At 40.7% G+C, this 24,748-nt stretch overlaps 1 protein-coding gene across 15 annotated transcripts; it reads left to right on the top strand.

The window, feature by feature from the left end:
* Positions 1–22,913, top strand: FBXO47 (F-box protein 47). 15 transcript variants are annotated; one of them, XM_080979414.1, is made up of 13 exons: positions 1–47; positions 1,705–1,773; positions 1,893–2,003; positions 4,981–5,188; positions 7,372–7,542; positions 11,750–11,826; positions 11,943–12,020; positions 13,334–13,442; positions 14,091–14,267; positions 16,908–17,054; positions 17,863–18,005; positions 20,023–20,182; positions 22,473–22,913. In XM_080979414.1, exons 3-13 carry the CDS (start codon positions 1,944–1,946, stop codon positions 22,580–22,582), a joined length of 1,440 nt encoding a protein of 479 aa, XP_080835540.1. In that variant the 5' UTR covers positions 1–47; positions 1,705–1,773; positions 1,893–1,943; the 3' UTR covers positions 22,583–22,913. The 15 variants fall into 15 exon arrangements, with proteins under 15 accessions (XP_080835540.1, XP_080835534.1, XP_080835538.1 ...); XM_080979412.1 differs by lacking the exon at positions 1–47 and adding an exon at positions 98–145; XM_080979406.1 differs by lacking the exon at positions 1–47 and adding an exon at positions 127–145 and having other exon boundaries at positions 1,709–1,773.
* The last annotated feature ends 1,835 nt before the right edge of the window (positions 22,914–24,748 follow it).

Below are 24,748 nucleotides of genomic sequence, written 5' to 3'. Positions count from 1 at the left end.
CTTGGGAGGAGGGAGGGCGAGGAAGGAGCCTCAAGCCGAAGGGGAAGGTGTGTGTTTAAATCACATCACATAAAACTCTGCAAAACATAGTATTCCTGGTTAGGGGGCGTGATCAGACAGGAAGGCAGGAGATCTCTGATTCCCCGTATGTGGCGGGAAAGCGGGAAGTTTGAAAGATGTTATAAAGGGGCTTAACTAATTCGGCTCTGCTACTGAGAGAAAGAACATTCCTGTGGTAAATGAGGGCCTGCCCTGCTTTTATAAACGCAGGCGCACACAGCTGTGTTATCTTTTGACAGAACCACCTTTTTTGTATTAGGGGGGAAGTGGGGGGTGGGAAACAAACAAACAAAAAGTTATGTACAGAGCATTCTCAAAATGACGAGAAGTAAAACATTATCGATGCTAAATCGTACTTAAATGAGTACGATTCAAATATGCCTGGAAAATGGATGCTTTGGTGGATGGAAGGATATTTCATCCCACAACAATATCTATTTATCTATCTATCTATTAGGGGAAATTAGTGGTGCACTTATATAAAAAAAATATTTTTTATTTTATTTCCATGAGGTGGGATGTTCAAAATCAAGGGGAAAAAGAAGCTCGGAAATGCATGAATTATAAAAAGCAGCCTCTCGCTCACTCTGTTTATTGCTCTGTGGAACCAACACAGCTGCTGTTATTCCTCATAACACTTCCTTAATTCTGAATACAAGCGTTTTATTACTCTGACAATTCTGACAGGCAAGCAGATGCCGTATTTTAACAGAGCACCCTTCGATTTTTCCCCTCAGATAAACGACATATGCGGAGAAAACCTAAACTCCTGTAATATCGTCATTAATACTCTGCAAAGTGAAATACTAATTCTTTTTTTAAAAAAATAGCCCAAAATAGATTGCTGCAATTTTAAATTGAGGCAGTAGGCCTAGGTGTCCCCTCCCCCGCTACTGTGGCATGTCTATATGCTTTGCCTCACACAAAACTGAAGGTTTTTATCTTTAGCCACACTGGGTGAGAGGCAGCTAAAATAGGGTTAAAATAGCTAAAGCAGGTTTATCTCTCTTTCTCTCTCTTTGTATTTTATTGTAACTGAATTTGTCATATCCTCATCTCATTTTATCCACCTGTGAGGGCCAAGAGGGTGGGATTTGAATATGAGAGATGCCGGTTCAAATTGCTGCTCTGTGCACAACACAGCACTAAACTGAGACTCATTGAACACTGGTATATACGTTTATTTTCAGGAGTCGTAAATCTGTCTTCACGATCTGACAGGTTCTGTAGCAAGGGCTTCATGGGATGCTACAGAGGGCTGAGGTGTGTGTGTGTGCCTCACTTCAAAGAGGGCAAACATTATCGCGGGGTTGTGTCAAAATGAAGAATTGCCACAGGTTCTGGTAGTATTTAATGTGGGCCAAGGGCTCTACTTTTGGATACAGAAATACAGACTTAAAACTAGAATGTGTTGAGAACAGGAAGGCAGCAATTTTTTAAAAAATCAACAGAGTGACAGATCTTAAACATTTACAAAAATGAAATATTATGCCTTGCTTCTCACATGTATTTACAGTCTAGAATAGTTTATTATCTCCATGTTTATTGTTCTGGACCGCTGTATCGGCAGTTTTCAGTATAATCTATTATATCTTTCTGAATTACTTGTCTAAATTTGACCATGATTCTACTCTTATCTGCCAGGTAGATTCCACAAGGTGACTGGAGACAGTTGCTCGGCCCTATGGGAGATGACCCTTGTGTTGCTGCAAGGTTTTGTATTTTCTTCCACCTTATTCAACATGCACATGAAGGTGTTGAGAAATGCAATTTGAGGATTTGGAGTTCATTGCCAGCAATAGGCTGATGATAATCTGTTATATCTTCCTCAGTTCTTGGCAAGGTGGTGCTGGAATCCCTGAACAAGTTGTCTGGAGTTAATAATGAGCTGGATAAAGGCCAATAAAAAGAAATTCTATCCAGCTAAGACTGAGCTGTTGACGGTAGGTGAACCAGATGACGGTAGGTGAACCTGTCAATTTGAGTGTGGGTGGGCAACCTGTTCTTACAGCACTTCAATGTTCATGGATCCAGCGTTATAGCTTGACAGTTTCTGTCCAGAGTGCCTTTTTCTTGTTAAGTTTGGTGCATCAACTGTTCTCTTTCCCATATTATAATGCTTGTGTCACCATCTAACATACCTTCTAAATTATATAATAACTTCAAAATTTTATTTCCATAATGCATTTTACGTGGGTCTGCTTTTGAAGACTGTCCAGAAACTTTAACTGATCTAAAACGTAGCACCCAGGTTGTCGAGAAATGGCCTCAGAGACCAATCTTCGTATGTCTGCTGCCAGTATATTTCTTGGCACAATTCAAAGTACTGTTGTTGACTTTTAAAGCCTTAAACAGTCTTGGTCAGGGTAATACAAAGGCGCACCTTCCCTACTAATTTTCTACCTTCCTCTGTCATCAAAGTCATTAGTGGAGACTCTGTTGAGTATACCATCCCTAATGAGGTATGGTTAGCAGTGAACAGGGCAGGGTCTTTTTAGTAGTGACACCATACCTCTGAAATCCCTGTCAGTAAAGCTGTCCTGGACACCTCACCTCTCATCCGGGAAGCTGGGCTGGGGGAAAGAGCTCTTTAAAGGAGTGTTCACTCCAAATCAAGGAGTATTGATTGTTCTGTTCTAGTTGCTTTGTTTGTGTTTTAAAGATAGGTTGTTTTAGGCTGCATTTATATTTTGTATGCTATATTTAATTGGTTGTAACCTTCTTTGAAAGTGTTTAACTAGGAAGAAGCATAGCAATCTTTAAAAAACAACAACATTTTACTACTTGGGCAAATATGGTATTGTTGGAGCTAGGTGGTGGTATGTATCTTCTAATCCAAAGATGAACTTTGGAGTTTCTCCAGTTATTCCCAAGGCTGTGAGTTAAGAAGTTAACTTTTGTATTCCTTATTTTGAAGTTCCTTTATACAGTGTACCTGCCTAATTCCATGCAAGTTTACTCAGGTCAATATTTCTTATTAAGTGTTTTTAGGATGGCACATGTTAATTCACACTAAGTTCAATCGGAGTAAACATTGATAGATGGGATTTCTGCTTTAACACAGTAGATAAATCATGCAAACCGAGTGCCTTTCTGGAATATGTAAAGGTAAAGGACACCTGGACGGTTAAGTCCAGTCAAAGGCGACTATGGGGTTGCAGCGCTCATCTTGCTTCAGGCCGAGGTAGCCAGCGTTTATTCAGAGACAGCTTTCCAGGTCATGTGGCCAGCATGACTAAACCGCTACTGGCACATGGAGGAGCGTGATGAGTGCCAGAGCACACAGAAACGCCGTTTACCTTCCCGCCATAGCGATACCTATTTATCTACTTGCACTAGTATGCTTTCGAACTTCTAGGATGGCAGAAGCTGGGACAAAGCAACAGGAGCTCACCCCATCACGGGGATTCGAACCACCGACCTTCCGATTGGCAAGTCCAAGAGACTCAGTGGTTTAGACTACAGCCACCCACGTTCCTTATGGAATATGTATATTTGCTAAACATTTTTTCCCATTGTAGGCTGTGGCTTTTGCCAAGTTTGGGCATTCTTACTGAGATGCCACTACCCGATTACGTTTGGAGATTTTAGCCTTTATTTGGTGGGAAATTGGATCATTTGAATCCAAGATACCCTGTTTGTAAAAAAGAAAAGAAAAGAAAAAAGAAAATACCTAGAGAAAAAGATCTGCCAAAAAAAATGACACTGCCGTCAAATATTGTACTTCTGTTGAGGCATATTTTGCAAAAGAAGAAGAAAACAAAAAGTGCAAGGGCTCAGAAATTATCTGTGCACTGTTACTGGAACAAATATGGGTTCTCAAGCTGTGAGAATTTACAAGTCATTTAGAGCCAGAAAGAAGTCAGAAATATTGAATGTTTATGGTTTCTTTTCTATGAATAAATCAGATATATGCACAAACAGCATCATTTATTATGATGATTGATTTGTTGTGCAAAACATTTTTCTAGGCTCCTGTCTTGACTAAGCAGGTTTTCTAGAGGCCTAGAGTGTAATGATAGTAAACCCATATTGGTCATAGGTTTGAAGTCTTGTTTATTCTATTTTACTCCAGGAAGAGCCATTTATCCTAAATAGAACCCAATAAGGCCAACATGTATGTAAAAAATAGATATATTCTAATGTGATTCCATTGAGATCCCAAGATGAAATTTTGCAGGAAGCTCATGGAAATGTTTAATCATATTACTTTTTAAATCACTTTTAAAAATTTTACATTATGTAACTTTAAAATTTAAAGTAAGTCCATCACGTGCCATATCATATTAAAGCCCATGAAGTTCTGAAGAGATTTGTATTTTTAGTTTTGAAATATCTCAATTCTGGGCTGAGCTTTTAAGGTTTTTGTGTAGTCCAGCAAGGCCAAAATTGTCAATTTTTTGAAATTTCAAACCCTCGTAACAGGATGAGATAAAAAACAAAAAACTGAGATCTGGGACCTTCTCTTATACTACTTTTAGGAAACTGAAACTGAAAGCAAAATAAAATGGTAATGTAAAAGACTTTGGATCACTTAACATGGAATGGCCCACTCCATGCTTGTGAGTGCAGAAGTGAGCTTATTGCTACGTATTTGCTGCTCTTGTGATTCTCCAGATTAGAGGAAATAAATGTAAATTCAATGAAAAGCTTCTGGCTATAAAACAAAGAACTGCCAGTACTTCAGAGGCGTCACATTTATGTATGACAACAGTAGATGCTAGAAAACGACTCATAGATTTGGAAGGATGATGGATGTGTTGTATATTATACTTATAAAATTCAACATTTACTTACCCTGTTTGTGTAATATATACCAGTCATGCCATTTTATAGTCCTTGAGCTCATTGTTCCTTTCATTTTTCCTGTGGATTTAATTTTCCTTATCTCTATACTGTGGATTTCCCTCCCGATTTCAGGCTAGATTAATGAACCGAGGAAGAAGGATGACATATCCTACAAGAACCAGCTATACCTTGATTCCAAACCAGAAATATCGACGAAGCTACCGTCGTTCCAGCAAGTTTAGCAGCACCCTGGATGCAGATTCTCCATCTCTGTCAACCCTTGGGGATTTCAAAGCACTCCCCTTAGAAATCTTTCAGATGGTTTTAGAATATCTGCCAGGTGAGAATTTGAGGCTTTGTGATATATCTGCTACGAAAGCTCTACCCCACTTGCCAAATGTAGCATACCACTTTAGCTGCCAGTTCATATGTGGCAAGCCACTATGTCTGGTTTATCAGGCGAGGCTGCTCATTTATAATTGACAGTGGCGATCTGTTATTGTTTATTGAGATGTAGAGTATTTTGTACCAGTGATCCTGTAGTATACTTCTTTGGCTTGTTTTGGTTCAGGACTCATTGCCCCTTTGCTGCTGTTCAAGTTTTTGGGACATATACAGTGGTACCTTGGTTTAAGAACAGCTTAGTTTATGAACAACTTGGATTAAGAACGTGGCAAACCCAGAAGTAGGTGTTTTGGTTTGTGAACTTTGCCTTGGAGTTGAGTGTGTTCCATTTGTAAATTGAGTCCCCTGCCACTTTGGGAAAGCACGCCTTAGTTTAAGAACGCTTTGGTTTAAGAACAGACTTCCGGAACGGATTAAGTTCGTAAACCAAGGTACCACTGGATGTGGTTTTTTCCTCTCAATATGGAGTGCCTACATTGGGGGTTTTTTTGTTAAAAAAAATGTTAATTCCTAGTCTATACTGTAGACTCCTATACATCGGGGAACCTCAGGCCTTGGGACCAAATGCGGTCCTTTAGTTTCTTGGTTCAGCCCTAGGAACTCTTTCCCACACCCTCTTTGACTCCTTTTGCCTGGCTGGAATGTGCCTTTAACTGTGGCAATGCCTCTTGCTTGCCTGGAAAGAGAATGGGGAGGTGTGTGGTATATGTGGGTATAGAAACCTCTGACTTTTGCATGGCCGGAATGTAACCTATTGTACAAAGGTAAGAGGTGTGCCCATTGCTCTGCCTACTCTTGCATCTGGTCCTGGCCACCCCTGGTATATGGCCCCCAGAAGCTTGCCTACAAAATAATGTGGCCCTTGGGATGAAAAATGTCCCCATCCCTGCCTGCTGTACATATATACCAGTATCTTATGCAGTGTGCAGAAGGGCTTCTATGGAGTTGAAAAGTAGGGTTGTGCAAGGTCAGAAACAATTACTTGCCTCCCCAAAATACCTGTTTGGTGGATGGATGAATATGCACAAGAATCAGATTTAACTAATTAAAGGGAGAAAGGCTCCAACAATTAAGGGGCAGAGAGGACAATGGGATGGAAGGCATTGTAATAAAGCTGCCAAAACATAATCAGCAACATTGCAGAAATGCTAAGTTCCTGTTTATGAGACATCAACTTTCAGACTAAGAAACTGGAATTAGAAGACAACTGGAGCCTGCGACTAAATGTTGCAGTGGAGATTGCTCTTGTTCAGGGTGCTAGCCATTCTGTTCCACTTGATTATCTTTCTTTCTTTCTTCTTTCTCTCCTCTCTTCAACAGTCATCCCAGCATTATGCAGCCATTGAGCACACTCAGTTCTCACTGGGGTGTTTTGGCTCTCCCCTCCTCCATTTAGAGTCCTGCCTCCACCCCAGATGTGTTATATTTCTGCACAGCTGTGGGTTCCCCTGTGTCCCTTTTATTCTTGTGCCATTTTGACTATATATAAGCAGTAGCACTCACAGCCTGAACAATGGAAACAGAAGGACTTACCGTACTTAGTCACATGATTAAACTGTGTCTTGTCATTGGCCTGGTTCACATATCACATTAAAACATAGTTAAAATAAACTGTGTTTTAATGTGAGCAAGTGGCATGCTAGTTGCAGGTGCTTCACTCATCCCCTGCTCCTGCTGCACTGCCAGGAAACAAGCAAAAAATTTTCCTTGGCTTGCTCCTCAGGCCCAGCCTACTGCTTCTTTCCCAGCAGTGCAGCATCAAGGGGAGCAAAGCACATTGTGAGCCCAGCTTGTCAACTAATTTGTAAGAGCAACAATGGTCTTGGAATAGTCAGCATCCTGAAGTTCATAATAAGGATTCTGGGAAAATGTTTCTGTTGAACATCATATGGGTGAGAGGAAAGGGCAAAAGAGCTATTTGCCTGTGTCTTGTGATGGGAAAAATTAGCTGAGGTCTGAAGGTCTGATACTAAGTCACTGGGGGCCACAATGAATCCTCAGGCCACCCTTTGTCTAAGATAAAGTGAATTATTGACTTGATAAGCAACAATGTTTTTCTAGAGAATAAGGGCTCATGGTTGTGTGTGTTTTTCTTTTTCTTTTCCTCCTTTTATTCAGTGAAGGATATCAGCATGCTAAGCATGGTATCAAAGACTATCAGCAGCCGCCTTATTAATTACATCTCAACTCCTACAGGAAACCGAAGACTTTTGCGGCAGGACTTTCATAATCCTGAGCTATCTGGCTGTAGGAAAGGATTCTCCATGCTAGAACACTACAAATCCTTAGGTGACAACAACGACAATTTTTTATTTTATTTTTATTCCAGGGACACAAAAATAGATTTCAATCAAATAAAAAGAAGCCAGGATTCAAGATCCTGGTTAACTGGAGAATAAGAACACAGATACAAATTGAATCCTTTTAAAATAACAGGGAAATATTATTGAGCAGAATAGGAGGGTAATTTCTCTATGGCAATTAATCCAGATCCAGTTTCAGTCATATAGTGAACAAGGGTTAGTTTCTCAACAGATGAGCATAAATCTCAAGTCTCAAAGGCTTTTGCTGGAAATTTCTTTGGTTTACAATGAAAGACCAAAAAAAGGAGAACAGTAGTTCTTTTTACATACATAATTTTATTTGTATGCCACCTTTCCATACTTCAAGCCAGGCTCAAGGTGGCTTATAACATGAAAAAATAGACAATGACAATGTAACAAAAGTAGTCACAAACAATAAATAAAACATCAAATCAAACAATTTCCACATTAATCATGAGATCTAAAATAAAGATATTTTTAAAAAAATCAGTAAAAGCAGCAACCTCCCCCTGCCCACCTGCAACAGCACCCATGCAACAACACCTCAGTCCAAGAATCTTTTCCGCAGCCTCAGCTTTTGTAGCTGGAGTCAGTCAGGGCCCCACTCTCCCAGTCTAGTTGGGAAAAGGCCTGCAAGGCTAGGAGCAGATGTTCCAGGGCCAGAGCCAAGATGGCCTCTACGTCTTTAGTTGTAACATACCCTTGCTACATCCTGCAAAAAAAGAGAAATCAGTTCCATGTACAAAGTTAGGAATTGAATAATGCCCATGTAGTTCAGCAAGTCTGTGATGGTCACAGCAACCCAAGTTTCCCACTTTTGAAAGATGGCTTCTACAAAAGGAACACAAGAAGAGCCTTGCTGGATCAAGCCCAAGGCCCATCTAGTTCTGCAATCTGTTCTCACTGTGACTGACCAGATGCCTATATGAGAAGCCCATAAGCAGGGCATGAATATAATGGCGCTCTCCCTTGTTTGTGAGTCCCAGTGGAGGCAGAACATAGCCTCATACACCATGAATTTGCTAATCATCTCTTAAAGCCCTGCAAATTGGTGACCACCACTATAACTTGTGGGAGCAATTTCCATATTTTAAAATGTGTGGTATACTTTCTTTTGTCTGCCCGAAATCTTCTAACATTCAGCTTCACTGAATGGCTATGGGTATTATGTTAGAGAGAGAAGAGTTTCTAGCTACTTTCTCCACAATATGCATACACCTTTATCATGTCCTCTTTTACTTGCCTTAAAAAAAACTAACTAAAAAGCCCTAAGTGTTGTTTTCGTTGCTGTTTTCTGAAACCTTTGCAGCTCTACAATACTCTTTTTCAGATAAGGCAACCAGAACTGTACACAAAAAGTTACAGTTATCTGGGCCCTTCAGATGTGGTTGGACTCCAACTCCCATCAGCCCCAGGCAGCATGGCTGGCGGCCAGGGGAAACAGCACTACAAAATGATCAAAATGTGTTGCTCCTTCTGGGATAGCAAAATGGTCACCAAGTGAGTTTTATAGCTAAGCAGGGATATGAACACAGGACAAAGGACTATGTTCCAAGTCCTTAGCCCTTACGTGGCATTAATTCTCTGTTTCAGCAGCTGAATGAGCAAAAAAGCTCTTTTACAGTTTCATCCCTCAGCCTTCTTTGCCTGTCCCCCAAATATATTTCCAGCATTCCCACTCAGAATTCGCTACCAGTTTTCCTGAACAATACACTGTTGACCTAGTTTTTTAAAATAAAAATTTAAACCATAAGTTTCCACTGGCTGAGAAATATTTTCCCCTACTACAAACAAGCTGTTCCAAATTCTACATCAAAAAAACAACTCTGTTGTTGCTTCCTTGTGTGCTATGCCATAATAATTCAGAATAATATATCCTCTAACATGGCTTGGAAGAAAGTCAAAAGCTCTTCTTTCCATGATGGACAAGGCTAGCTGAGTTTCCCCCAGTGTACTTTCAGATTCTTTTGTATTTCTTTTTAATTTGAATATTTTTAGTAACTGTCACTTTACAGTTGACACAACCTTTCTTGCAAGGCTTGAAATGCTATTTACATGACCTTTTAAAAACAACAACCATTTCTGAGGTGCTTTGATGTGCAAGTCTCAACACAAGGAGCCAAAGTTGGCAGAGGCCTCAAAGGATTTCAGCTTTACAGACTGATCCATAAACCAATTAATCTGGAGCACTTTCATTTTATCCAGCTGATGTGGCTTTAAGTCCAAACAGTCATTTTAAGTAAATGAAACTAATCAATTTACAACTACCAATGCTAATAATAAACATTTGTGTAATACCTGTTGTGTGCCAGAGAGGCTGTATGGAGCACTCAGCGCTGTCCTGCTCAGAGGGCCTAAGTCAGGCATGTACAAAGTCCTTTTTGGGGGGCCTAATCTGGCCCACCCTGTGGCAGTTCAATCCCAAAAAAGCTCAAAAACTTAAATACTAAAAAAAAAGCTCAAAAACTTCAATCCTGAAAGAAGGACACAGTTCTGAGTGAGTAGTAGGATTAGAAAAATTTGAGTGAGTAGGAGGATCAGAAAGAAAGAAGGAAGTATAGTGACAGCAGAAAAGCAAGGAAGCTTAGAATGGGAAGGGTAGTTCAGGAAATGATTTACTGGAAACAGAAGAAGGAAAGTCATTGTCTTTTTTTTTTTTTAATTAATATTTATTAAAGTTTCAAAAGAAAAATAAAATCACATTAATAAACAAGAAATTTTTTTTTTAAAAAAAGAAAAATACACAATACAGAATACAAAATACAAAAAGAGAAAAAGAGAAAAAAAACAGTTAAAAACAATTCCGTCTTTTCATAACTTCTTTTAGATTTACTTGTTTCCCGGACTTCCTCATACCTCCCTCTTTTGTATTCCAATTCAGTTTGTTAGACCAGCAATTTCTTTCTCTCCTTTTTAATCCCAATCCTTAATCTTAATATATTATGACATTAGATTTTTACCTATTTAAAACCAATTTTTCCATTCTTTTAACCTTTTAAATCCTAATCCTTAATCTTGATATATTTATAACTTTAAAACCTGTACAGCTAGAAGCCACTTAACTTCAATCCAACATCACTCTAACATTCATTAATTTTGCAATGTTTCTGTAAATAATCTTTAAATTTCTTCCAATCTTCTTCCACCGACTCTTCTCCCTGGTCACGGATTCTGCCAGTCATTTCCGCCAATTCCATGTAGTCCATTTTCATCTGCCATTCCTCCAGCTCTTGTGTCTTCCAATACTTTGCGATAAGTATTCTTGCTGCTGTTGTAGCATACATAAAGAAAGTTCTATCCTTTTTTAGCACCGATTGGCCGACTATGCCCAGGAGAAAGGCCTCTGGTTTCTTCAAGAAGGTATATTTGAATACCTTTTTTAATTCATTATATATCATCTCCCAGAAAGCCTTAATCTTTGGGCACGTCCACCAAAGGTGAAAAAATGTACCTTCAGTTTCTTTACATTTCCAACATTTATTATCAGGCAAATGGTAGATTTTTGCAAGCTTGACTGGGGTTATGTACCACCTGTATATCATTTTCATAATATTCTCTCTTAAGGCATTACATGCCGTAAATTTCATACCTGTGGTCCATAACTGTTCCCAGTCAGCAAACATGATGTTATGTCCAACATCTTGTGCCCATTTAATCATAGCAGATTTCACCGTTTCATCCTGAGTATTCCATTTCAGCAGCAAGTTATGCATTCTTGACAAATTATTAGTTTTGGGTTCTAACAGTTCTGTTTCTAATTTTGATTTTTCCACCTGGAAGCCAATTTTCTTATCCAAATTGTATGCCTCCATTATCTGATAATAATGAAGCCAGTCTCGCACTTTGTTTTTTAGTTTTTCAAAACTCTGCAATTTCAATCTGTCTCCATCTTGTTCCAAAATTTCCCAATATTTTGGCCATTTGACCTCCATATTGAGCTTTTTCAAGGCTTTCGCTTCCATTGGTGACAGCCACCTTGGAGTGAAGGAAAGTCATTGTCATCTGACTATCCTAACTAGCTGTCTATTAACAGTGTGTAGCCTATTATTTAGTTTATTAAATAAACGGGCTTCTGGCTCCTAACAGCACGGGCGTGCAGGGTTTGGCAATACAGTACAATTCAGAATATTATATTTCAAAATATTCCTGTGTGCTTTTTTCTTTCTTTGCAGGCCTGTTGTTAAAAAGGTGTACTTTATTGCTACCTACAAAGGAGAGATTGAAGTACATACACAAGATACTTTCAGAAGTAAGCATAACAGCTTTTTTAAAAACCCACCTTTGTACATGTGCACATGCAAATTGCCTTATGCTACCTAAAATGCCTAGTAATTTGAAGGTTCCACCCCTCTTTTATCTTTATAGATTTCCTGTTTTAAATTTAGTGGCTGCTCAGATCCATTTCATTGTTTAGGACTACAGTGTTACGGAGTATTTTTACAGGTAAAGGATACTTTAAGGGAGAAAAGCATTTGGGTTCTGTGGTTGCTTTGAAACAAAACAAAGTTTTGGGGACCTGTAGTTCCTATTTTTGGTCATCACAGATAAAAATATGAGTTAGCAGAGAGGTTGTCTGTTATTTTCCAAAATGCTAATTGCACTGATGTGTCGTAGAAATCATAATCAGAAGTCAGTCTTATTCCATTCATTTCTCCGAATCACTGTGTGACAGAAAGAGGGAGAACTGGATTGTTAAAGATCACTGAGGATGTTCCCATGGGGAAAATACCCAATACTTCACTTTTCAAGAAGTAATTTGGAAATATTGGTGCACACTGTAAAATTTGCTTTAAATGAGTGTCGCTACAAAATCCTTCTGACGGAATCCTTCTGACCTGAATTTATGACTGTGAGGTTCTGGAATGGACAAAAAATATGCCTCCATCTGTCCTGGGAATCTTAATTTTCCCACCTGTATTACTGTGTGGATATATGGACCCCCCTACCTTGTTCCCAAAGGATGCAGGTGGCGCTATGGGTTAAACCACAGAGCCTAGGACTTGCCAGTCAGAAGGTCGGCGGTTTGAATCCCCGCAATGGGGTGAGCTCCCGTTGCTCGGTCCCTGCTCCTGCCAACCTAGCAGTTCAAAAGCACATCAAAGTGCAAGTAGATAAATAGGTACTGCTCCGGCGGGAAGGTAAACGGTGTTTCCGTGCGCTGCTCTGGTTCGCCAGAATGCTGTCCAGATGCTGGCCACATGACCTGGAAGCTGTACACTGGCTCCCTTGGCCAATAAAGCGAGATGAGCACCACAACCCCAGAGTCGGCCACGACTGGACCTAATGGTCAGGGGTCCCTTTACTTTTTTACCTTGTTCCCAGCTCTCAGATTACTTGTAGGAGCCTCAGCTCCCTTTTGATGGTGTGATATTCTCTCTGCAACAAAGAGTTCGTTCTGTAGCTTTATACTATTGCTGTTTGATGTTTCATTTTCTTCCTGTTGTTGGTAAAGGCAGAGCTATAACTCTTTCACTGCCTCCCAGGTATTTGATGCAGCTCTTCATCTTTGGAGGATTAGTATCTGTCTCCCCTATCAGCCCTCTACTTCTGCTAGTTTCCCCTGGCTGCTTGCATTAATTTCATTGCCTCTCTCCCAAGGACAGTAGAGTCAGGCAACTAGAGCTCAGTACTGAGTAATATTAGAATACTGTACACAAAAAATATATACATAGCTAAGAGATGTTGGACCTATCAAAGTGATTTGGTGATGTTTATGTATCTACTTTTGTTTTTGTTTTTCTCTGTAACGTTTTCAGACTTTAACAGCAGGTTGGGATGAATTAGAATGTCATCGGGTTTATAACTTCCTCTGTGAGTTGAGTAATTTACCCCGGAGAGTGCAGACAGTTGTCGGCAGCAAACCTGGTAAATACACCGTGTGAGGGAGAATGGTGTCCTACAACCCTCTTGTTCTGAATTCAGAAGGCATAGAGGCAAGGGCAAGATCCTTGACTCTGAGACTGTGTACACACTCCAATTTATTTTGCATCCAGTGTGCCCCCCCCCCCCCGTTTTAGGACGCGGTATATACACAACATTGGGACGCGGGTGGCGCTGTGGGTTAAACCACAGAGCCTAGGACTTGCCGATCAGAAGGTCGGCAGTTCGAATCCCAGCGATGGGGTGTGCTCCCATAAAGCGAGATAAAAGCTGCAATCCCAGAGTCGGTCACGACTGGACCTAATGGTCAGGGGTCCCTTTACCTTTACCTTATATACACAACATTAGCCACAAACCCTATCTATCTGTATTAGCCCTGTTGCTTCTTACAGAATGCTGCCTTTTCCTGCATTTCCCCCAAGCCAGTTTCAGTTGAAACTGAGATTGCATTGCAGGGGGGTGGACTGGATGACCCTTGCGATCCTACAATTCTGTGACCTAGCTGTGTTTTAAACCAGTAATGTTCTCGCAGCCTGAGTCTGTAGAACTCACTTTCTGCTATTATTTGCAGCAATGTAAAACCGGACTATTCTGTACCAAGGCTGATTCCTACATGTTGATTTAATGTCTTAGGAAGTGCCCGAAAACTGGAGCTGAGGATAAGGATCTTTTGCCGCAGTGTTCTTTTGAACCACTGGATTCATCGGAGTGATTCAGCATTTTGGCTGACACGTATTTTAAAGCCATGGCCTATGGTAAATCAAGCCCGGCTACTATATATACTGTTTGGGCCTGCCTCTAACTTGGATGGTAAGCTGTTTTAAGTAATAAGGCACAGAATCTATAACATAGGTAGAAATATATGGGTAGGCTACCTGTAAATTCTGCCTATGCAATTCCAAATGTTTTGTTGCAGAAAGAATTGGGGTTGGCTTTTGCTGTCCAACTCCCCAAGGGACTTTGATTCCCCTAAGTCCATGATGGGTCAGAGAATAATGGATGGAGGCAGGATTCAGGGAAAGCAAGGCAGATCTTTATTTTTCTGTTGCAACAAAGTCCCTCCCCCACCCCTTGCAAGGAGGTGAGAGACCCAGAACAAAGATGTGCAAGCCCCTTTTAAGACATTAGACATTGTCCAACCCCTTAGCCAAAGGCCACCCTAAAAGCATCATGCATACATCACAGAAAGAGGCAGGTCTACCACAGAAATTTGAGTGTGTGGCTTCTCTCCTGTCTGCCAGGATACCTGATAATGTTTTAGTGATTGCATTACCTGGGCAGTCTGGCCATTCTTTTGAGATGGTAAATACTTTAGTTCTTGAACCCAGGTCACAGGACCACCCTATTCATATAAAAATATGCCCTTAAGGCAGGATTTGAAGTATTTAGAAGAGAAAGTATTATTGGGAAAGGTTTCTCTTCTGCAGAAATATTTCTCTTCTGAAATATTTAGCGTCATTAGGAGAACCAAGATTGTTCTGTGTGCGAAAATAATGTATAATTTTTTTCAGGGAATATTTCCTAAATTCTAGAGGGAGAAGGATTGGTTTTCTGTGGATTGTGTGTCAGCTGTGTGTGTGTGTGTGTGTGCACCCTAAAATTTTATAGCAATTGCAAGAACTCCTCAGTGTACAGTGGTACCTCTGGTTATGTACTTAATTCGTTCTGGAGGTCCGTTCTTAACCTGAAACTGTTCTTAACCTGAAGCACCACTTTAGCTAATGGGGCCTCCTGCTGCTGCCGCACTGCCGGAGCACGATTTCTGTTCTCATCCTGAGGCAAAGTACTTAACCTGAGGTACTATTTCTGGGTTAGCGGAGTCGGTAACCTAAAGCGTATGTAACCTGAAGCGTATGTAACCCGAGGTACCACTGTATTAGGGAAAGCATCATGAAAGTATTCTGATTTACATCATTCTTGTTGAAGAGACTGTCCTTGTTAGGTGTGGAACCAGCTTCTAACCTTTTATGCTGCAGTAGACAGGCATTGTAATTGTTTCATGCCCTCTCCTTAGGAGAAGAGAAAGGCACAATTTGATTGATGAACTTTGGCATTTGCAAGGAAGGCACCATCTTACACATTGCCCCCAGACTTGGCCTGCCTCAGCTAGTAAAGAAAGTGCTTGACAGATTTTCACAGTTTAGTGTGCGGAAAGATTCGTTTTCCTGTCATTTCACCCCTCCACCATATTATTTCCCATCTGTGTCTTCTTACACAGCTATGTTTCTTTTTTCCAAAATACAATGTCTAGTTTACAGCAGTGCTTCTCCATGCCCATAGACTACTGCTCCCTCATGTCAATTTTGCAGGAAACTTAACAAAGTCACCTTGCGTGAAAAAGCAAGTGCTGTCAACTGTACCTGACACCAAAGCATTGGTAGGCATTTAGTGTGACTCATTCACTCACATTTTATGGGGGGGGGGGTTTCACATGGCATCATCAGCCACTTGTAGCCCTCTCATGTTTTCCCAGTGCTTTTGCCTTTTCTTCTGAAGAAAGTCTGACTCTTTTTGAGACGTTCAGAAGAGTAACATGATCTCCTACACAGGTTTAAATGCCCTTAACGTGACACTTCCATCTTTTAAGGAGGCACAGTTCTGATGTAGACAGTTATGTAGACAGGTGACTCTATTGCAACTCAGCACACACTCAATATAACCTTCCTGGTAGGCATTTCATATCCTCATTAATTTTTCCATCAATCTTCTGATTAGCAATATGGAGCCTATCTGGCTATATATCTTTTAATATTAAAATATTAGCAAAATGCTGCTTGAACAAAATCGGACTGGAGCACTGTAATACATTAACACTGACTTTGAAGAAAAACCTTTTCCAGTCACTTTCATTTTAGTAATCCACATAGGTAAATGTAAAGGATCCCTGATGGTTAAGTCCAGTCGCAACCGACTCTGGGGTTGTGGTGCTCATCTCGCTTTACTAGCCAAGGGAGCCAGCGTTTGTCCGCAGACAGTTTTTCTGGGTCATGTGGGCAGCATGACTAAGCCGCTCCTGGTGAACCAGAGCAGTGCATGGAAACGCCGTTTACCTTCCCACCAGAGCGGTACCTATTTATCTTCTTGCACTTTGACATGCTTTCAAACTGCTAGGTTGGCAGGAGCTGGAAGTGAGCAATGGGAGCTCACCCCATTGCGGGGATTCAGACCCCCGACCTTCCGATCGGCAAGCCTTAGGCTCAATGGTTTAGACCACAGCGCCACCCACGTAACCCACATACCTCACCCTAATTCAACATTTATCTTCTATATTTCCAATCCATTTTTGGGGAGGATTAAAATATTAGTTATAATACTACTAAACTTTTAAAAGAGTTGTGGTAATTTTGCCACAGTCCTAACCCCACAATGTTGATGTGTGTGTGTGTGTCTGTGTGTAGTGTGCTGTGCAGTCACCTCTACTGAGTTACTGTTGTCGTTAATGCAATTCAGGGCATGTGGTTTGGCAGAAAACGACTGACGGTCCAGCAGACGAAACCAGTTTGAAAGGGTTGGCAGATGCCATTAAACTACTGTATGACACAGAAGCAAAAGAGTGGACGGCAGATGATGTCATCAGTTTGTTGGATGAACTTTCAGGTACAGTACTGCCTTTCTTCTACTCATTCTCCTAAGAATCCGGAATATTATGACATAGCCACACTCAGAGCCAGTTCACATGACTCAGGGCTGGTGATGAATTGTGAACTGACTCTGTCTAGACTGAGTGTTTTGCTTGGATGGCGGGATAATTTCACTGAACATGACATTTCAGTATGTGCCCAGACCTATAGTTTGACATGCCCCCCGATTACTTGGCAGTGGTGCAATAAGCTGTGGCCACAAACTGGGAAACTTACAATGCCGGCACAAGGTGAAGCAATAACACAGCCATCTTGCAATGTGCAGGCACTCAGCCAAGATACATGCTACTCACAATTCAGAATGACTCACTGACTACGCAGATTGGCTCTGAGGGCCAAACTAGGTGTGTTTTCTCCATTCACAGTGGGAGACGGGGATCTGGACACAGATAAAGTAGGAGATGCTGATTGGAAGATGTAGGAAAGCATGTAGAGAACACCTGGTTGGGGAAGTCTGTCTTATTTTAACAGTAAGAGGAGACAGAGTGGTGCTGGATTCTATTTACTCTCTGTAGTAGGTTGTTCCAGATTTTTTGGATTTTGGCATTTTATTGCTTGGCTGAGAAGCTGGTTGGTTTTGTAGCTCATATTTTTTATTATCTGATTTGTTGGTTAGATGTGCTTTATTGGTGCTGTATTGTATCTTGAGGAAATACAACTACCAAAGGGAGCATTTTTTATATATAAAAAAAGTTGAAGTAACATAAGACGTATTTTTAAAATGCTTTGAATATCTTTTTTAAAAAATCTTATTTTGATAACAGTGGTTCCCCGTGACTGGCTTCTGGAAAACAGTGCCCGGCTCCTTATCTTGTGTGGAAACAATATCTGCTTCACTTTTATGGCTAGTAAAGCTGTGAACGGTCGAGCTATCGAACTGGCAAGGCTGGTGGTTTTCCTGGCTTTGGTGAGTAGCAATGAACAGGCAACTTTCCTTCTCTTGTAGTACCTTTTTCAAAAATTAAGGCATATCAAAGAGCCACACTCAATGTCCATAGAAACATGACAGCAAGCTGCCTTATACCAAGTCAGAACATTCACATACCCCGGTATTGTTGACAGTGGCTGGCAGAAGTTCTCCAGAGTTCCAGGCTTCTTTTGGTTTTTTGGGTTTTGTTTTTTTTACCCAGCCCTTCCTCAAGATAGCAAAGATTGAACCTGGAGTGGGGGATACTTCTGCATGCAAAACATATGCTCTACCACTGAGCTGCAGTTGTTAATCATGATGTTAAATGCACCATTGCATTTAATGGCTACTTTTTCTTTAAAATAACGGGTGCCAGGGGTGCCAACTTGAATAAAATATTGGGGGGGGGGCGGCAGGTAAGCCCTACCCCACACAATCAATCACATGATGCAACACACACACACACAATTTTAATGGCAATGGCCATCAACTTTGGGGGGGGCGGCCCCCTCAAATCTTTTAGGGGGGAGCGAAGGGACCTTGGACCCTAGGAGTTGGCCGCTATGAATGGCCAGGGATGGGGAGAAATGATTGATACAATAGCATTGGGGGGAGGAGCCAACACTTCCCACTCCACCACGGTCTTGATTAAACACCTCCTCCTTGAAACTGTTGTTTGGCATGGGAAGGAAATGGTATCAAAGGAAGCTGCCTCCCAGGCCTAATAGCTCGGGTGTGGGTGTGGGTGTGAGAGAGAAAGATTTCTATCAAGACCACAGCAGGTGGGATAACTTCTTCCTTATGACCTACAGTATTGATCCTAATTACTATCTTCTCCCTCTCTGTTGCCTGTTATTTAGAAGAAGACAAAACTAGAGACGTTTAATGTCATCTTAATTTGGCCCTTTTGCACCAGCTTTTCTATTACAGTGTTCAGGCTACTTGCCAAAATTAACAAAATTGCAGCAAAGTTTTGAAAGAGACAGTTTAATATTATCTCTGTGAATACTGCAAGGCTAATTATCCTGCCTTAGGGTGTTTCTATGGCAGCATCCAAGTATGTCGCTTTGCGTATTGCCCACTGCACGATTTTGCTCTTAAGTAGGGAAAGCATTTGTTTTGTACAACACCCTTTGGAGAAATAATTCATTTGGGTTTTGCAGCTACATTTTACTCTCTTAATAGCCTGGTTCCCATTTAGGCTAGTTGGAATCTGCACGCCAGACACACACACAACCAACACACACACACACACACACACACACACACACGAAAAATGTGTCAAAATGCCCTGCATCTAACACATTCTGCCTGCATTACAATATGTGTCAGAGCTACTCTGTGATGTCTGGCAAATTAGTACAGATAACAAGTGCATCTTCCTGCTTTTTTCTGTCAGGCAAGCAAATGCAGCGAGGTGTGGGGATGACAGACTTCTGTACCTTCAATTGTTGCACAGAAGAAGAGGGTAGATACCGCTTTTCATGCAAGAGTGAGCAAACCAATCCCTGCTGAGAGCGAGCATGGTACAGTGGCTAAAAAACTGGGCTATGAATCGGAAAGCTCTTGGTTCAGGTCTCACTTCTGTCATGACCTCACTCAGTGGCCCTTTATTCTACGACATGAGGATACTCATACCAGTCTACCTCACAGGCTTGTTGTAAAGATTATGTAAATCACTTTGAACATTTGAAAGCACTGTAGCAATGCTGGGTATAATATTACTAAATTTACAGAAAGTGCTGACCTTTGCCTGCAAAGGAAGAATTGGCAGTACACTTAAAGCACACATCTTCCTTTCAGCCATGGCTTGAACTTTCCTGTGCCTGATGTCATATATGATGTCAAGCACAGGAAAGGTGGACATGGTTTTGCAAAACAGGCTGATGGGCCAATCTGCAGGCCATAGATTCCCCATCACTGATGTTTTGAAGTGAAAAGGGAGGAAGCAAAGATCAACAACTGCTGTCTGTCCCATCAATTGAATGGTCATTAATATTTTCTGTTCTTGTCCCAGGTATGTGAGAAGGACCTCTACTGCATGGATTGGGCTGTTAAAATGATGCAGAAAGTCTGCAAGGTTTTCAGTACTCCGGGTGAAAGGAACAACTTCCTGCAAGGCGTGGAGAATTCTTTTGCACACATTATCATGGACGCACTGCAGTCTGTGATATCCGGTAAGAAATCCTACAGGTAGCAGAACTGTTGTCACCTGCTCATTTCTTTAATTACTGCTTGTCCCTGTCAGCTAGTTTCACTGGGTGCCTCTGCTCCATGTAAATTCACAAGTGCCCGGATAGCCTTTCACACAAATTAGATAGTCTATGTGCAGGAAATAGTTTCATTGAATGCATTGTCTCAAGGCTGCTTGGCTGAGCTCTGAAGTGAGAGCTCTGTCAGACAGATAGCACACGTAGCAGGTTTGCTAGATCATATACATAAGAGGTCTTTAGGGTTGCCAAAAGTAAAAACCAGCACACCCTGAAGGTTGTGGGGCTTTTATTTATTTTTTTAGGAAGACCCCAAAATTGTTAATTGTTTTATAGGAAAACCCAGTAATCAGGACATATGGCAGCCTTATAGCAGAGGTTGGATGGTCCCCTATAAGGGATGCTGTAGCCAGAAATTTCCAGGGGTTTTTTATGAGGTGCCCTTCAAAGTCTTCCTCAACTCTCTAACTCTGTGATTCTATATTCTGATAAAACGTCTTCCTGAGTTTAGGGTTCCTCTTTCGCATACTCCAAAATATCATTTAAAGTCATTTTTATGTTCTTAATTATGCAATTAATGATAATAATTGTAATGTTTTTGTACGCCTCCTTCTGGCAACTCCTGCAGCCAAGCTGGTGCCAAACATCTTGCTCTGCTTTCCTTTGGACCACATTAGTGAGGCCAAGAGGGGGGTCTTGTTGTCTGGGCATCCCAGGACCTCCACACACACACTGCTCAGGCTTGCATCCTAGGGAGGCCACTAGGGAGCCTAATGCAGAGGTTTGACTTCACCCGTGTAGGTGCACTCCATTGTCTCTCAAGAAAGACGGGTGCCAACAACAACAATTCATATTATCTTATTTTTGTAAACCACACTGTGCCCATTTCTGGTGAATGGTGGTACAGAAATCTCTTAACAAAGAAACAAATAAATAAAATAGGAAGTAGTATTTGCAATAGTTTAGAATCAGAATAGGGACTCTCTGGCCCTCCAGATGTTGCTGGATGGCAGCTCCTATATTCCCTGACCATTGGCCATGTTGGCTGGACTAATGGGAGTTGCAGACCAACAACACCTGGAAAGCTAGAGGTTCCCTATCTTTGTTCTAGAGACCTATGCTGTTAAACTGTCTTTCACCTATGACAATATTTTATTCAGGAATTAATAATAGTTCATAGAATTGTGGATTTGGAAGGGAACAGAAGGGTCATCTAGTCCAACCCCTTGCAATGCAGGAATATTTTGCCCAACATGGGGCTCAAACCCACAAACCTGAGATTAAGAGCCTCATTTGTATCCTGCCCTTCAGTGTTACAGTCCTGAGGGCTAAATCAGACAATACATTAAATGTATAATTGCATTTAGCATACCTGATTTTCAGGGGGTGGGCAATTAAATAGCAGCCATGACAAGGAGACTCAGGATTAGGAACCTGTTAGCAAGGGTTAATTCTCCCACCCACCCCTCTCTTACACACACCACAGTCTAGGAGAGAAAAAACCCCATGGAGGCTGCTATTTGACTTGTGCACAGTGCTGTCATGGAGTGACAATAGCAAGGGCAAATAGCGAACAATCTCCAGGGAGTGATTTTCATCAGGGCTGCATTGTGAATGTCTAAAACCCTCTCTGCACCTTCAGTGTTCCCAATCCTGAGCTCATAATTATTACTTTACTGGGGGGGGGGGGGACCACAGCAATGTGTTTCATACATTGTGTTGTCTGGCCCTCAGGGCAGCTAACAGAACATATATTTGTTTTTGTGCTTGGGATTTGTGATTGTATTCTCTTCTGTTCTACTTCCTTGTCTTTTTGAAAAACAAATTCATCCTTGATCATCACTGGGTTTTTATTCAAAATATTGAAGTTGGACTCCTGCAATTTTCAACCTGTGTTAAAAAAAAAAGGAACAACCCAGTTTCTAGTACTAGCTCAAATTAAGCTCTGTGAACACCAAGAGTAGAGTCTCCTTATTAATGTGTAATTCTCTAAATGGCTTCACACTGCAGAAGTGAATTAAAACTTAATATCTGCTACCCAATCACTATGAATATGCAGCAGCGTGAGCTATTGGCTTGCTACTTGCCATTAAATGTTTACAACAATGCAATCAATGCTGTCACAAATCACTAATATAGCACAGATAGGGTAGCCACTAAGAATAGTCCACAGACTTGCACTTTTTAAGCAGATTCTGCAAAATCTGTTTCCATAAAAGTATGTCTTTTTTTTTTACCTCTTGTTTATTTCACTTAGGGGAGCACGATGAGGAAGACAGCAGCTTTCTTAATCTCTTTCATCTGGTAAATGCACAGGCAAATTTTCATAAGGAAATCCTTTATCTGGCCATGAGCAACAGCATGTAAAATTCTCAGCATTTTGGAGAAGATACCACCATGAGGAGTGTTGCCTGTATCTTAACCAGCCTTCAAGAGTCACACCCTAGTGGTCATGGGCAACTGCATTATAGCTGTAAAAAACTTTTTTTGCAGCTTCTGAAGTGTGTTGTTTAATATTTATATATTTATGTGCAAACTATATATATTGATTATACATATTTATACTAGCTTTGTTGGAAAACCAGTTGCATTAGCAGGAGGTGGATATCGGTTTGCAGAAAGGAGAAGCCTGCTATGCTTTGGAAAAACTGGGCAGAGGAGCACAAAACAGTCACATTAAATACTTCAGGTAGTGCAACTGCTTCTTCTTTCATTTTTAAGTCACTCTGAGACCGAGAGAAGTAACTTTTAGTTCTGGTTTCCCTTTGGGATTTCATTAAAATGAAGGAAGCATAATTAAAGAGGCCCAATCAGTTTTATATCCAGTCCCTATTATGCTATTAACCTTTAAAACAGAGAACTCTGCTGTGGATAATTTAAAGTTGTTAACTGTATGTGATTTCACCGGAAAGAAGGTTTAAAATAGACATTTTCCCAGAATCGGAGGAGTAGCAGAAGGATCTCCACATAGCACGGCATGTAGAAAGTTAGCACATTGCAAAGTGCATTATGTTGGCCCCAGTGAAAGACATTTTTTGTGCACTTTGTACTATGGTACCTAAATGTGGACTGCATTTAATGGATTGGGCTGATTAACTTTTTGCATACTGAAGGAACAAAGCAGACGTTGATCATTGATACTCCTTTGCTCCCATCCATTATCTGTAGTAAAATCAGTAATGCAAATGGAGTTATTTTAAAGCTATCTTGGTTGATTTATTCATTCAGAAATAAGCCATGCTGTTTTTGTGTTTATGTACATCTCTACAGAATGAATGACTCCCAAAAAGGACATGGTAAAATGCACTCTGAAGTTGTTATGGATTTGTTCTGAATTTGGTGTGGGACTAGGACAATTTTTTTAAAAAGTTAAGCTTCCATGTTGGGTTAAGCGTCGTTACACCTTTATGCTTATGTAGTGTGATGAGACAAGAAGGTGATATGAGCAGCAGTGTTCACTCTGCTGGTTTTCTAAAAAACTTTTGCTGCTTCTCTATTATAACTGGGAAAAATGCCTTTTTCAGTTAAAGAAAACTCCAAAATAGAATTCCAGAATGTACTTATGACTTTAAACTACTGCCAGTTTTTTTAAACTCTCAGTGAAATTGAAAGAATATATTGAATGCCCAACTATAAGAACATTTTTTAAAAATGTATGAATATATATGTATATCTCTTATCTAAATTATGTTTCTATTTATTGGACATTACATTAAAGAACAAGAAATGATGAGTACGTACTGAAGGTGGTTTGTTTTTATGTGCATTATTTCTACTCAAAGAAGATAAAAAGTCAGTTGGAATTTAGATTTTCACAGAATATAAAGGTTTTGCAAGAGATTTTAAGTTATAGAAAATTTTCCATGTGACAGCTCTTTAGATGCTTGGAGATGGCTAACATGTCGTCTCTCGGTCTTCTCTTATCCATGCTAAACATACCCAACTCCCTCAACCATTCCTCATAAGGCTTTGTTTCCAGACCCCTTTATCGTATTTGTTGCCCTCATCGGCACACTTTCCAGCTTGTCATTATCCTTCTTAAATTGTGGTGCCCAGAACTAGACACACACTTATACTTTTAAAAGCATTTAGTAGCTCAACTGACATTTATTTGATGTAATTTATTTGTTTCTTGAAGGTCCGTTTTTGACAAAAGCATGCTTGCTTGTTAACTTAGAACTAAAAATATAAGAGTTTGCTGGATCATACCAAATGACCCTCTAGCCCATGGGTAGGCAAACTAAGGCCCAGGGGCTGGATCCGGGCCAATCGCCTTCTGTGAGATTCCAGGGAGTTCCAAGGTTTGAGTTTCCTTTGGAAATGAGGCACAGCAGAGACTGTGGTGTCTTTATGATATGTAGTTTATTTACACATAATACAACCTGATCCTACAATGGAGGGGCTGCCAGCTTTATATCCCAAGAGGGTCTTGCGTCTTCCATAGGTGCAGTCCTGTGTCCAAGCAGACATCAGCCATGCTTGCCTTGCTCTCCCACTAACATGAATGTCATAAAACTGGCAGGTTGACAGGGA

This window comes from Podarcis pityusensis, assembly GCF_964106645.2.
Source record: "Podarcis pityusensis genome assembly, chromosome: 13".
NCBI lineage: Eukaryota > Metazoa > Chordata > Lepidosauria > Squamata > Lacertidae > Podarcis > Podarcis pityusensis.
The sequence above is the reverse complement of the archived record's forward strand: the minus strand, read 5'-3'. Positions and strand labels throughout refer to the sequence as shown.